The sequence below is a fragment of the Pongo pygmaeus genome, chromosome 4 (genome assembly GCF_028885625.2).
Source record: "Pongo pygmaeus isolate AG05252 chromosome 4, NHGRI_mPonPyg2-v2.0_pri, whole genome shotgun sequence".
In the NCBI taxonomy this organism is placed as follows: Eukaryota; Metazoa; Chordata; class Mammalia; order Primates; family Hominidae; genus Pongo; species Pongo pygmaeus.
In genome coordinates, this window is record NC_072377.2 from 134,146,018 (window position 1) to 134,160,171 (window position 14,154).

Here is a 14,154-nt window from a genome sequence, read left to right on the forward strand (position 1 = left end):
AATGCATTGGATTTTCTTTCCTGGTTGTGCAACCCCAGATTCCCTACCCATAATCTTTACCCTATCTCCATCACAAGAACTGAATTCTTAGGGCTATAGTAACAAATATTTGTGCACTGCTTTCCCAACAAGACTGTATCTGTGAGAACTGGGCAATTATATTACTATGACAAAAAACAAGTGCCAACTTATTTTTGGTCTTTCCTAATTCCCCGTGTTTGTGGCTCTAGTAGACCTGATTTAATTGCAATTCCAGTGACATTATAGGCCAGCGAATGATTTTCAGTTGTGCCCTGATTTGTTCACCTAAGACATAACTTTTGGAATAGTGGTGTAAGGCTGGAGAATGTACCAGCAGGACCTCAGCACCTGAACATCTGGCCGGAGAGTGGAGCCTGTGGAGTCCTTGTAGCCGAACCTGCAGTGCTGGGATCAGCAGTCGAGAGCGCAAATGTCCTGGGTAAACTCAAAGTTCCTGGTTTGGGGAGGGCATTTCTTCAATTTTGGAATGCAAAGGTTTTACTGATAACGCATGTTGGAAAGCAAAAGAAGCTCCTCAAACTCTACTCACGTTGGAAAAGTCCTTCAAATTATTTATTTTATATAAAAACTGCCTTTAAGAAGAAAATAAAGACCAACCCTTCTAAGAATAAATAATGAAAGCTATAAAAGGTTATTTCTTGAGTAAATCTATAAAATATTATCTTTCAATAAACAGGGAGATGTGTATTAGAAAAATTATGTGAACATTTACAGGAACTGGGAGAAGAGCAGAAGGATGATAAGAAAGAGAATGAGAACAAAATTAATGACAGCAAAAGCTAAGACTAACGAAAAACAGAAACATGCTAAGTGCAGGTACAGACAGGAATTATTATGGGATCAGCTTGTTCAACCCCATTATTCCTAGAGGAATTCTGGGAAAGTGTGAGAAAGTCATTCCAGCTTGTGAGCTTTAAACTCTATTGGTGTAGAGGTCGCATGCAGTTTTAAAGAATTTATATGAATTTATATAAAAACACCTCCTTAATAATTCTAACAACCAAATTTCTTAATGGGCATTTGAAGGGTTTCTATTTTCCCCTCAGTTTCTGCCCTTTACTCCAATGTATCATTTTCATGGCAAATGGGCTTTTATTCCTCACGTATTTTGGAAGGTATATTGATCAAGGATTAGATTATATATATAGTTAAAGAAATAAATATATGAATTTGCTACTACTGTCATTTAATGTGTCCAAGTTTTCAAAAGTAAATATAAGGGGTTATATATTATTAATATAATGGCTTTTAATTTAAAAACTTGGTAGTTAACATAAAAAAAGGAAAATTAATTATTTGTACTTTCTTTTCTAGGCTAGGTTCTGAAGCAAGGGATTGTAATGGTCCCAGAAAACAATACAGAATATGTGAGAATCCACCTTGTCCTGCAGGTTTGCCTGGATTCAGAGACTGGCAATGTCAGGCCTATAGTGTTAGAACTTCCTCCCCAAAGCATGTACTTCAGTGGCAAGCTGTCCTGGATGAAGGTATGACCAACCAGATCACCACCATCTTTGTTAACTAGATTTCTAGGTTTGCCAAGTGTTTTTACAATAGTCAGATTATTTTACATATTATCTTCAAAATATTTCTGAACTTTAATTTTTTCTACCTGTGCGGACATACAATAACTACAAGCACTGACAAAAATATATTTTAAAAATATGAGGAGCTGTTACCCCATACCTATTAGAACAACTAAAATAAATAGCAGTGACAACACTAAACTGCTGGTGAGGATAAGGAGAAACTGGATCTCTCAGGCATTGCTTGGTGGGATTGTAAAGTCGTGCAGCCACTTTGGAAAATATAGTTTGACAGTTTTGTAAATAACTAAACATACACTAACAATACAGAAATCATACTCCTGAGTGATGGAATACTCCTCAGCACTAAAGAGGAGCAAACTATTAATACATGCAACAACCTGATAGATCCCAGAGCATTATGCTGAGTGAAAAATGCCAATCTCAAAAGGTCCCATGTTATATGATTTCATGTGATAATATTCTTGAAATTATAAAATTACAGAGATGGAAAACAAATTCATATAAATTAGTGGTTGCCAGGGATTAGGGATGGTGGTGGGGAGAGGGATGGGTATTACTATAAAGGGGTAGAATGAGGAAGATCTTTGTGCTGATGAATAGTTTCAGACCTTGATTGCGGCAGTGGTTGCACAAATCTACAAATGTGATAAAATGGCATAGAGCCATACACACACAGGTACCAATGCCAGTTTCCTGGGTTTGCTGTAGTTCTATAGTTGCTCAGGTATAACCATGGGGAGAAACTGAATGAAAGGTATGTGGGAACTCTCTGTACTATTTCTGCAAGTTATTCTAAATATTTAATTATTTCAAAATAAGAATTTTAAGAAAATTGTATGCTGCCTTATTAGTTAAGAATGATATGCCAAGCAAGGGGGCTCACACCTGTAATCTCACCATTTTGGGAGGCCAAGGCAAACAGATTGCTTGAGCTCAAGAGTTTGTAACCAGCCTGGGCAATATGGCAAAACCCTGTCTCTACCAAAAATACAGAAAAAAAAATTAGCTGGGTGTTGTGGCATGTGCCTGTAGTCCCAGCTACTCAGGAGGCTGAGGCGAGCCCAGGAGGCACAGGTTACAGTGAGCCAAGATGGTGCCACTTTACTCTAGCCTGGGTGACAGAGTGAGACCCTGTCTCAAAGAAAAAAAAATGATAATACTTGCCCATGGTGAGTGGGCTGTGGGTGTGGGCTGAGTTGCAGCTACCAAAAGTGGTGACAGATTATCTGATTTCATTGATTATGATGCCACTAGTCTCTCTTTTCTCCCCTTAGTCAATTTGAACTTTGCTTTCCATCATTCCAATTACACTCTTCTCAATAACCTAAACTCCATTGCCTGTCCATTTCAGTGCCCCCATCTGATGAAACCCTTTTCTCAGAGTAGCACCTACATACAAGCACTAATGGAAATAGCCAAACAATGGGGCAGATTATTCCACCACTAATGGTGGGGGTGGGAAATATAGCAGCCACCAGATTACCTCCTTATTTTCTGCTATCAAGACACATTAGCCTAACTTAGGATACTTCATCTGCTTTCTGCTATATGGCAGAATTTTAATTCCTCCTTTCCAAGGCCAGTCCCTCCAGTTGTGGCCTTGATGCCATCCCCATCTTCCCCTTTCAGCTATCTTATTGATTACCCCCACTTTCTCTCATATAGTTAATCTTCTCTGTTTTGGATCATTCACATTTAATTTTTTAACATATTTAAGACTCTCCCACTAAAACATAAAAACTTCCCCTCAAGATCATAGCTGTCTTGAGCTGGTGCACCTACATGTTTCTCTCCTCACAACCACCCTTCTCAAAAGACCTGCCTGTACCCCAGCCCTTTGTTTTTTTCCCTTCAATCTGGATTCCACCAACGCAAGTCTTTCTAATGTCATCCAGGAGTCTCATGGAAATGAAACCTAATAAATAGTTTCCTATCCTCTTCTTAGTTGACTCTTAAATACATTAAGGTGGCTGCCCACCCCCATGGTTCTTGGAACACTCGTGTGCCCTGCTTGGTTTCTGTGTTGTTAACGTCTACCCGGCTCTCCTACTACATCTCTGGTATGTTCTCCTTCTGCCTACTTCAAACGCTATTTTGTTTTCACTGTGCATTTTCTTTTTAGGTGATATTAATTATCTATTCCCATGACTTCAAATATGCAAATAATACATGAGTTTACGTCTTCAACTAGATTTTCCATTTGAGCTCCAAACTTGTATGTACAACTCCCTCGTTGATATATCTAATTGGATATCTGCAGGTTTAAGACCAAGCTCATGATCATAACCCTTCCTATTCATATCCATTTGATCCCCTTTAGTGTGTCCCATATCGTTGAAGGTAACACTTGCTTTTCAGTTGCACAAACTTGGTCACCTGATTTATAAGGATATTTCTGTGGCCCGCCCCCTTTAACTTCTCCTGCCTCATTTCCATCATTCTCTTTTATAGAATCCTGTATGGCCAGGCTGACTTCCATTCCACCCCTTAGATACATCTGCTCTCTTATTTTTGGGCCTTTATACCAGCTGGGTTTTGACGTAATAGGCTTTCCTTCTCAAGCTTTGACATTGTTCTTTATTTATTTACCTTGAACACTTCTACTGATTTTTGGGTTCAGTGTATGTCAGTTCCTCTAGGAAGAAAGAATCCCTCTGATCCTCCAAATTATGTGTCCCTTCCAATTACCACACACACAACCTGTAATTGCACATTTTATTGTGTCTGCATTCCCTCTAATGTCTGTCCCTAGTGTATCATCTATTGTATATTAAGTGTCCAATGAATATTTGTTAAATAAATTTGAATACATAGCCAGTAACTTTTTATTGTAAAAATATAATCAATATGACTGTTCACATCATGAAAATTTTCTGATTATTTGAGTGTTAATCCTGTCTCTACTTCCAACTGGCTGTGACAGTTAATAATGTCAAGTTTATTTGAAACCCATTTACTTATGTGTGAAATAAGAGATAGAAAATAGGTGTTCTCCAAATTAAAAAAAAAATCAGAGTTGGATGGGCATGAATTTAAAACACTAAAGCTGTTAGAAATCACAATTAAAGGAACTTCTGACTCTTACACAGTGATGTATATCATATAATCCACGATAGCTATTTGTATAATCAGCAGGTTACCATTTGTGATGATTTTGCAACATGTATCAATCAAACTCATCAGTCTGTATTTCAAATAAAATATACAACAGTCACTAGCCTACATGTATTATAGCACTATGGAAGAAATGGAAATGCACAATTCTTTTAAAAACATGTGACACCTTAAAATACAAGTGGCTGTATCTGTTATATAATACATGAATCCCTGCCTAGGAGAATTAAATGTGGGGTAGCAATGCAGCAGTGAACATTTATTTTTAGAGAAAAGACATGCATGGCTTCAACATTCAGGTATTTCACATACTTTATGTGTGCCAAAATTTGGCTGAAATCCATGTCTAATGCATATCTTGGAAACAGTTGGTCTCTTAAATCAAGAAAGAGCCTGCCTGCCAAGTATGGCATGTTACATGGATCACTACAATGTCACAGCCTTGAGGGTATACTCCAGAAATGAAGAGTGATATCAAATGTTTATGTCATCTGTACAGCTAAAGTCAGCAGACTGTGTTGGCAATATGTCTTAAAAGGAGAAATAAAAAGATTTTTATCTGAATTTTTGCTTGGAATATGAATGGAATCTTCTAGGAGACTAACTCCTTTCAATATTATTTATTCATATATCTGGTTTGCTCTTCTCTTCAATGAAAACTCCAGAAACAGCATTATGTATACCACTTTTAAAGTGTTGCAATTATAGCAGCTGTTTTTAAGTTCAAAGATATGACATAGTAAGCAGTCATTGAATAAACATAACCTACTTTGAGGTGTGAGAGCACACTGAAATGCTTTATTGCGGCTTATAATGGCATCTTAAAGGAAAATTTCAAAACCATGCACATTAAAGGCCATGTTCCAACTCCCCAAAATTGTTGAGAGCAGTATGCAGAAGCCACATGTGAAAACTGTTTGAAACGTTCACTTCTGAAGGCTCATTTAACTGTCTGTCTTCTCTTTGCAAAGTGATACCCTGTTCCATGCCTCTGGCTGTTATTTGGTATTTATAGAATCCCATCAGCATACGTGGAACTTTACTGAAGACATAAGGGAAGATCAGTGTCAGAGACTGTAAACTTTTTTCCATTCTATTTATATACGCTTAATAAACAGTAAAGGACCTGACTGGCATCAAGCCAATAGAGTAGTAATGTAGCATGGAAATTGCTCTGAGGTTTCAGATTTGGGTAATAGTATTACTAGTGTTACCAAATACTACAGCTCCTCTGTAGGAGGCTTAGAAATGGACATAGCACTTTAAAAATATCGTGCCACTTTCTGAGCCTAAAAGGCAAGTGTTTTAACCCCAAACATCCTGTCTCATTGCTCAAAGAGGCACAAAGAAGACTGGCAGCTGCTTAGGAATTATTTACCTGGAATAAAAGTTCTCAACCTAGATATCGTATACAATGACATGGTTTCTGCATAAGTGGTGAAGGAGACAGAGTTCTCACTAGCACATCAGCAGTTGCACATAACTATGGATGCTCTCATGGGATGGTATTGCATTTCAAAACAATATTTCTGTTGCATTGTAGTAACAATCCTAGTAACAGAAATGTTTTTTACAAATGCAATTGTTACTACAATCCTAGTAACAGAAAATTTCTTGAGAATTCTCATCTTAGAGGCTCTTCTTTCTCCCTTTAGACATTTTTTCAATTAGAAAATGTCAACTATATAGAAATAAATACTAGCGCATTGAAATTTAGAAGTAAGACATCAATAAATAATTCAAGCATGAAGTAAATCTTAACCAGGACTTAAAGACAGGTAGAATCCTGGTGTCTACTAAACATGAGGAGGATATCATTTCAAAAAAAATATGAGCATAAAATTGGGGTGTGCAAATATTATTCAGGGAGGAGGTCTGGATTGTGTGTGCTAGATATGTTGTGCCATAAAATAACAAATGATACATTTTAAGGTAATTTGAAGCCAGATTTCTTAGAAGATTAATATTCATTGAACATCTCCAGGCACCTAATTTATTACACATAGAAATCTTCTAATGTTATCTACTCTAATATTACATTACTTAATTAGCATTGAATTATATTTTTTACTCAATAATCATTCTTAAAAATGAAGCTTAAGATAAAAATATTTATGGAGTAACTTTTTCTTATTTCTTTTTATCTACTCTGTATGTAGAAAAACCATGTGCCTTGTTTTGCTCTCCTGTTGGAAAAGAACAGCCTATTCTTCTATCAGAAAAAGTGATGGATGGAACTTCTTGTGGCTATCAGGGATTAGATATCTGTGCAAATGGCAGGTGCCAGGTAAGACATTCCAAAAAAAAAGAATTTATATGTTGAAGGAAAATTGTGGGACCATTGAACAACTTCACAGCATGGTTGAAAGCTTTGGACTTAGATTCAAAAGATGTTGCTATAGTCCTGCCTTGACTGTGACCTTGAGCAAGTCTGATTTACTTTGAAACCTCATTTTTCCATCTGTGTAATAATAGGTTTGACTTGGTACTCCATAAAATCTATTACTAACTGAAAGAATCTGAGATTTTGATTGCATAATATATATATTACAGGTTTAAAATTGGAGCACTTCGGACATTTTATGTCAAAATATTTCAGAACAAAAATTCAAGCACTCTAGTTCTCCATGCTTTGTGTCTAAGACTGAGCCATGAGTCAAAAATCAATAAAATTGACCTTATAACTCATATTCAAGTATCATCAATATACTTGAATCAGATGATTTTTAAATGCATATTCAACTTTCTTATAATAAACATTTTATTTGCTTTTCTCTTTCTTTTAAAAAATTTCCATTTATATGCACGTATGTGCTTTTCATCTATGTTTAGAAAAAATAGAATTCCTGTTAAAGTGATTATGAAGAGCATAGTGGAGAGATCAAAGTGTAGAAGTGAGCAGTTGCTAGTCATGGTTCTGCCACTGTCTCAAGTTGACATTCCCTGGAAGATTAATACACACAAAGTTTAATGCCAAGTGTTTTCATGATCAACATCTATGTGGAGATAAGGAAGAGGCAGGTTTGGGCACAGGGTGAAGTCAGGCTCTGGTGCAGTCACAAGACCTTAGCTGACCCCGGGGGAAGCGCTTAAACTGGCATGGGGCTTGAGAGTTGTTACCATTTTGGGTGAGAAAATCAGGCCATTTACTTTCAGCATCTACTATTGTTTGGATACAAGCTGCCCCAGGAAGTGGCTACAACCTTGGGGAAAGCAGGTTTCCTTAGTCTAGATAGTTTCTGATAAACCTTCCAGAAGCAGGAAAGAAATAAATCCTTTGGCAATGAAAGAGGCTGCTGAGTGGAGTGGCACTGCATCCATGACAGCCTTTAGGAAACTGTTACTGGGCAAATCACTTAAAATATATTTGCATGCATTAACTAATCTGTAAAATAAAGTTGGTAGACCATTGGTCATTGACTTTGTGCTATATACACTCCTTTGAGAATTTGATGAATTTTTTTTCCCCAGAAAAATGCACAACTGAACACACACATACACACATACATGCACACAAATGCCAAAAATTGAAAACAATTTCAAGCTATGAATGGATCCATCCATGATCCAATAGAAGTGTATGTACTTCTGGGTAAGAAGCTGGAAACAACAGGAAACTTAAATGCTTTCCCAGCTCTGAGATTCTATATTTTGCCAGTAGGCTATAAGGTTTAAAGCATAGAATCATGTAAAACCATTGGCATAAGAAGCAGTCTTTTGACTACATATTAATTTATTTTATTCTTTAACAGAATATGGCAATTACCAAAATGTAGTTTTTCATTAAAAATTATAGATATTTTACATATACATATTTTGTTTTCAGAACTGTATGCTGTACTAGTAGAGCTTTCATCTCATTATATATAAATCTGTTAGATTATTGTATGTCTTAAATGAATTGATTTCTTAAATTGTGTATGTCAAATATAATAGCCTAAATTGCTATGCTTTTTACTTAACAGTATTGTACAAGCCAAATCTTTTACAGAGTCCCTGGGTAAAAATTAAAATTACAGCAACAACAACAAAGATTTTGCACAAATGCTATGTGGACCTGATGATTATAATTAAATTAGAATTATTTGAAATGGATTGTGACTTATAATGGCATTAAAACACTTCAAGATTCCGGCTTTTTAATTAAAATGCTTCATTTAGTCTTTCAATAAAATTGAAAACATGCCTCTTTAGTTTTTCTGACAACCCTTAACAATTGGGGGTTTGAATAGAGTGTTTTATCACTAAATATGTAGCACCAAAACTGAATGTAGCATTCCAGACTTAGTGAACGAAAGGCAATTGAAAGCAGAGAACTTTCTCTGGTCACCCATTTTGGTTCTGTGATTTTCTCTTACTGAAAACGATAAGGAAGGCTGGACCCTGTATGATCATGTTATTTGCGTATCTCCTGCACACCAGTGGTACCTCAGGTACTTGCTACCAGTCACGTAGCATTGCCTCTTCAAAGTAGTTCATCTTCAACTTTTGGATTTATGTGAGCATATTTTGATATGTGTGGATACTTAAAACTACCAATTATAAAATACAAACTATTTACCTTTTATTTTTAAAATATATGATTATTGAACTGTAGTATATATGTCTATTCCTTACTTTTACTTTAGATTTACAGACCTTGTAATATCCTAGTTAAAGGATTGGGAAAAACTAAGAAACTACTAAGTACCAACGTATTTAATAGTTGAACTATTATTTACTGTTTTCTCACCATTTGCCAAGAGGCAATCTGGGTACCAGGGATAGAGCAATAAAGATACTTCTATCATTTCAAAAGTACTCTAGCTCTCCTCAACTTTTTCCCCATTTGAACATGGAGAGACTTTTCTTCTCAATCCAGGACTCCCAGGTCAGGCTTCTGCTAATGTTTTCTTCACATATTTGGTTGTGTTCTGCTCATTTCCTGTGGTAGCTACTTCTTTCATCTAGACATTCTCTTTATTTCTCCCTGAAAAAGCTTTGACTTGCTGATCAGAGTTCTGTGCTAACACTTTTTACCTCTTGACACTGATAGGCCCCTCTTGACAAAAGGAAGGAATGCTGTATTGTGCAGTTTTAATGTGACTTTTGCTCCCAGCATATTCATCCTGTGGCTGCATTTAATAATCTGCTAGCTTCCCCCACCCCAACACCAGCAGCACCAGTCACAAAGATTCTGTTTTTGTTTCAGTTGTATTTAATATTTTAAAATTTCCTCTAAAATAATTGGAACCTATTACAAATGGATGTATCATCAGTCTCTGTTCCAAATCCTTCTTGATTAGGAGGAATTGTGTAATACTACCGTTTATTTCTGACAGTACTGACATACTAAATCCTGCCCTTTGAGTACGTACAACTTTGCCTCATCAATGGGAAGTAAACATTATTTACAAGAAAAGAGGCAATTGATTTGGCCTTAGGAGATTCATATTAACAAAATTCTTCTGGGGGCTTATAAAAATTAATTCCCCAACTGTTCATATTTTCTTAAAGCGGCCATGGGTTGTGAGGAGTTCTTACTCACATTCATGTGCTAGGTGCCAAAGGAGATAGGGATGGATAAACTACAGTTGATTCATGAACTGTAGTAAAAATAAACATCTATGTTCAGTTTTCCAGAAAGTTAATATTTACCATTTAGCACTTACTTTACAATCACTTTAAAAGTTAAGCCATCCATATAGTGAAGTATATCTGTTCTTTGTTGAGTAGAAGGAATTAAACTAATCATGTTGTATTTAATAGAAATGTGATTTCCTTTGAGACTTATGTAAATTGCATTTTTCTCAATAATATTTTTTCCAAATTACTTTATGGTATCATTTAAAACTTACTATAAAAGATACTCTAAGCTGGTCAGAGTGGCTCACACGTATCATCCTAACACTTTGGGAGGCCAAGGCAGGCAGATTACTTGAGCTCAGGAGTTTGAGACCAACGTGAGCAACATGGTGAAACCTTGTCTCAACAAAAAAACACAAAAATTAACCCAGCATGGTGACACATGCCTATAGTCCCAGCTACTCGGGAGGCTGAGGTGGGAGGCTGGCTTCAGCCTGGGAGGCAGAGGTTGCAGTGAGCCGAGATGGAGCCTCTGCACTCCAGCCTAGGTGACCGAACCAGACCCCATCTGAAAAAGAAAGAAAGAAAGAAAGAGAGAGAGAGAGAGAAAGGAAGGTAGGTAGGTAGGTTAGCTCTCATCACTATCTTGGTAATTTTACAGATTATGTCATTTGACATTGGCTTGTTGTATTAGCTTGCACCAGAGAATATGACATTTCATAATATGACATTTCATAAGTTTTACAATTAAACATATCTGGTTTATAGAGACTAGGTTTGTCCCAAATTAGTAGTAAAACAAGAAAAGAATACCATTATTTATGATGTGCTGTCACTCTCTTGTTACAGAAAGTTGGCTGTGATGGTTTATTAGGGTCTCTTGCAAGAGAAGATCATTGTGGTGTATGCAATGGCAATGGAAAATCATGCAAGATCATTAAAGGGGATTTTAATCACACCAGAGGAGCAGGTAATTTTTCTTTATTTTTTCATAAATATTAATCCCTGCAATCTTTGGGGACACAGATTACATTGAATTTAACTTAAGAGATTATAGTTCTAATTCTATTGAAGACTTGCAATGGGTATTAAATGATTTTTGTGATGACATACAATACATGTGATATGAGCCAAAAATTCTAACAAGCCCATTTCCCAATAATGAAAATATGAAGTCATCTGTTGTACATTTAATAAGTTAGAACAGCAAGGGAATAATCTAATTTGCATTGGCTAATGTTATCAGGTTTCTACAAACCTTATTCTCCAATGCAAAGAATGATGTCTACTGGAAAATAATGATTTGTAACAGCCTAAAGCAACCACTGAGAATAGTAATCTTCTGCTTTTCAGCTTTCTATCTTTATTTTTTTCTTAATGTTTTTGCTACATTATGAGGGAGTACATTTTTGGAAACAGAGGGTCCATGACAGTGTAGCATACAACCAAGAGGCATCAGAAGATGTGAGATAATGTTCCAAATAGATTAATAGCAGAGTTCATCCTCTCTTGTTTTCTCATCTATAAATACTAATACTCAGGGGATGTGAGATTGAAATTATGAATGATCTACGTAGTATTCGTTTAAAGTAATTCACAACAAAATGATATTGTCTTTACTGAAATATAATGATCCCAAAATGTGCTTTATGTACAGAAAATGCTTTATGCTCAGGATCTTAAGCTTACTGGAAAGAAGCAAATATTTTCTGTGTTTACAATAGTCTATTACCTGGGCACGTGTCTTGCACCCTTAATATTGGTATCTATTTTCATGATTGATATGCTTATATCAAATATACTCTTTTCTTTTTAAAATTATAGATGTGCTTTTTGAGACAGAGTGTTACTCTGTTGCTCAGGTTGGAGTGCAGTGGTGCATGGCTCACTGCAGCCTTAACCTCCCATGCTCAAGCAATCCTCTCAACTCAGTCTCCCAAGTAGCCGGGACTAGAGGCATGCACCACCATGCCCAGCTAATTTTTTTTTTAATTTTGTTTTTTGTAAAGATGGGGTCTCACTATGTTCCATAGACTGGTCTCAACTCCTGGGCTCAAGCAGTCCTCCCATCTTGGCATCCCAAAGTGCTGAGATTATAGGCATGAGCCACTGTGCCCACTCCAAATATGCTGTTTTCATCATTGATATGCTTATATTACATATAACAACATTTTCCTAGTTTAAGTTTCTTTTCGAAAAGAACAAGAATTCTAGGCCTAATATATGAATTAATTTTAATACAAAGAACAGGGCATTTATGTTTGAGTAATCAAGAAAACAGTTCATTCCACATAAAACAGTCCTTCAGAAAAGAAAATTAGTCACAGTCTTCTAAAGTATGAATGTAAATTGTTTGCTAGGCCTAAGCAAAATAAAAGATAAGTGAGCCTGAACATCTTAAAGCCTAGAAATGAGTAAGGCCTATGGTAAATTGCAGATCAAACTCTCAGTCTTCAAAGTGGTGAAAAAGGGGATAGGTCTCACACATCAAAAATCTACCAGCACTCATTTAGAAAAAATAAATAAATAAATACTTAGCTGAAACAGGCCCTCAGACTTTCAACTAAGAAATTTAATTATAATAAGCTTTTTCTGCCTGATTGTGATGGCAGAAGTTTTTTTTTATAGTGCAGAAATTCAAAGAAATTTGAAAGACTAAAGAAATTTAAAGATATTAGAGTTTTTAAAGAATATTCTTTCATATTTATTTAGTATGCCTGGAAACAGCTCACAGAATACAGATGCACATTTAGCACTGATGCCTTTATTTAATTGTAACACTTCATATTTCCACTAAGCATAGAAAACAGAAATACCATTAAAAATCAGTGACTCTTTTTACTCTGACTGTAGTTATATGAATATATATTTTCCTAGATTTCTATTTCAAATCCCTTTTTTATTCCACTTTAATTTCTACTTTTATTCACTGTAGGTAAGTTATATTAAAGGCATGTTTATTTGGAAAATATCAGAAGTGCCTAAGATACTACAAATATTAAAGATTAATAAGGCCACTTTCTTCCTTACAACTCTATGTTAATTTCACATTGCTCACAGGGAAGAATTCTTAGCTTGGACCTTAAGGTCTACATGTGTTGTCCCTGTCTGTCTCTCCAGCCTCGTGTCACACCAAGGTCCTCTTCCTTCTCTAAGTTCTTACAGGTGCTCACACTGACCATACCTCCACTGCCACCCAACAGCCTCTGCCACACACACCCACATCTGGAATTTCCAAATGTGTATCGATCAGCTTTCTCTTGGCTTTGATGGATAAATTCCTAGATATCACGTAGTTCTCAGTTCAAATATCATTTCCTTAATGAAGTGATCCCTGAAGTGATACCTCCTATGACTAATGACTATTTTAGTGATGTTTACCATGTTTGTATCCATATCGTTTAGCTCTAGTCACATTTATAATTTTATGTTCACTTGTCTTTCATTTCCCATTAGGCCTTAAGCTCAATGAGAAAAAAAGTCATGCTATTTTTGTTTAACACCATATTTGCAATTATCAGCATAGTATGTGATCCATTAATATTTTCTAGTTTAATAATGAAATGTTAAATTTGTATAAGTTTCAATTTTAAAAATTCTGCATGAGTTATTAATTCTATCACAGGCACCATCTACTTTTGACTTCAGGAATGTTGTATTTATTTCTCTTGAGACAATTTTATCCCTATAGTTATTTACTTCCTAGAATTTTTTGAAGGCCATGCAGCTCTGTTTGTCCGGTTGGCCACGCACGTTGTATATATTGTATGAATAACCCACGTGCAAACACACATGGGTGTTTTCAGTCCCTGTGCTCTATGTAGAGTTTACTAAATCATTCTTGTTGGAGCTGGAAAATAAATTCAAGAAGCGTTTTCTTTTT

At 35.8% G+C, this 14,154-nt stretch overlaps 1 protein-coding gene across 4 annotated transcripts in view; it reads left to right on the forward strand.

Annotated features, from left to right (window-relative positions):
• The window catches only part of ADAMTS19 (ADAM metallopeptidase with thrombospondin type 1 motif 19), a 283,956-nt gene that overhangs the window by 185,807 nt on the left and 83,995 nt on the right, over nucleotides 1-14,154 (forward strand). For all 4 annotated transcript variants that reach the window (XM_054488423.1, XM_063665471.1, XM_063665472.1 and 1 more), the window contains 4 exons: nucleotides 330-460; nucleotides 1,357-1,529; nucleotides 6,866-6,993; nucleotides 11,121-11,241. In XM_054488423.1, the coding sequence (XP_054344398.1) occupies nucleotides 330-460; nucleotides 1,357-1,529; nucleotides 6,866-6,993; nucleotides 11,121-11,241 (553 nt within the window). The remainder of the gene's footprint in view (nucleotides 1-329; nucleotides 461-1,356; nucleotides 1,530-6,865; nucleotides 6,994-11,120; nucleotides 11,242-14,154) is intronic.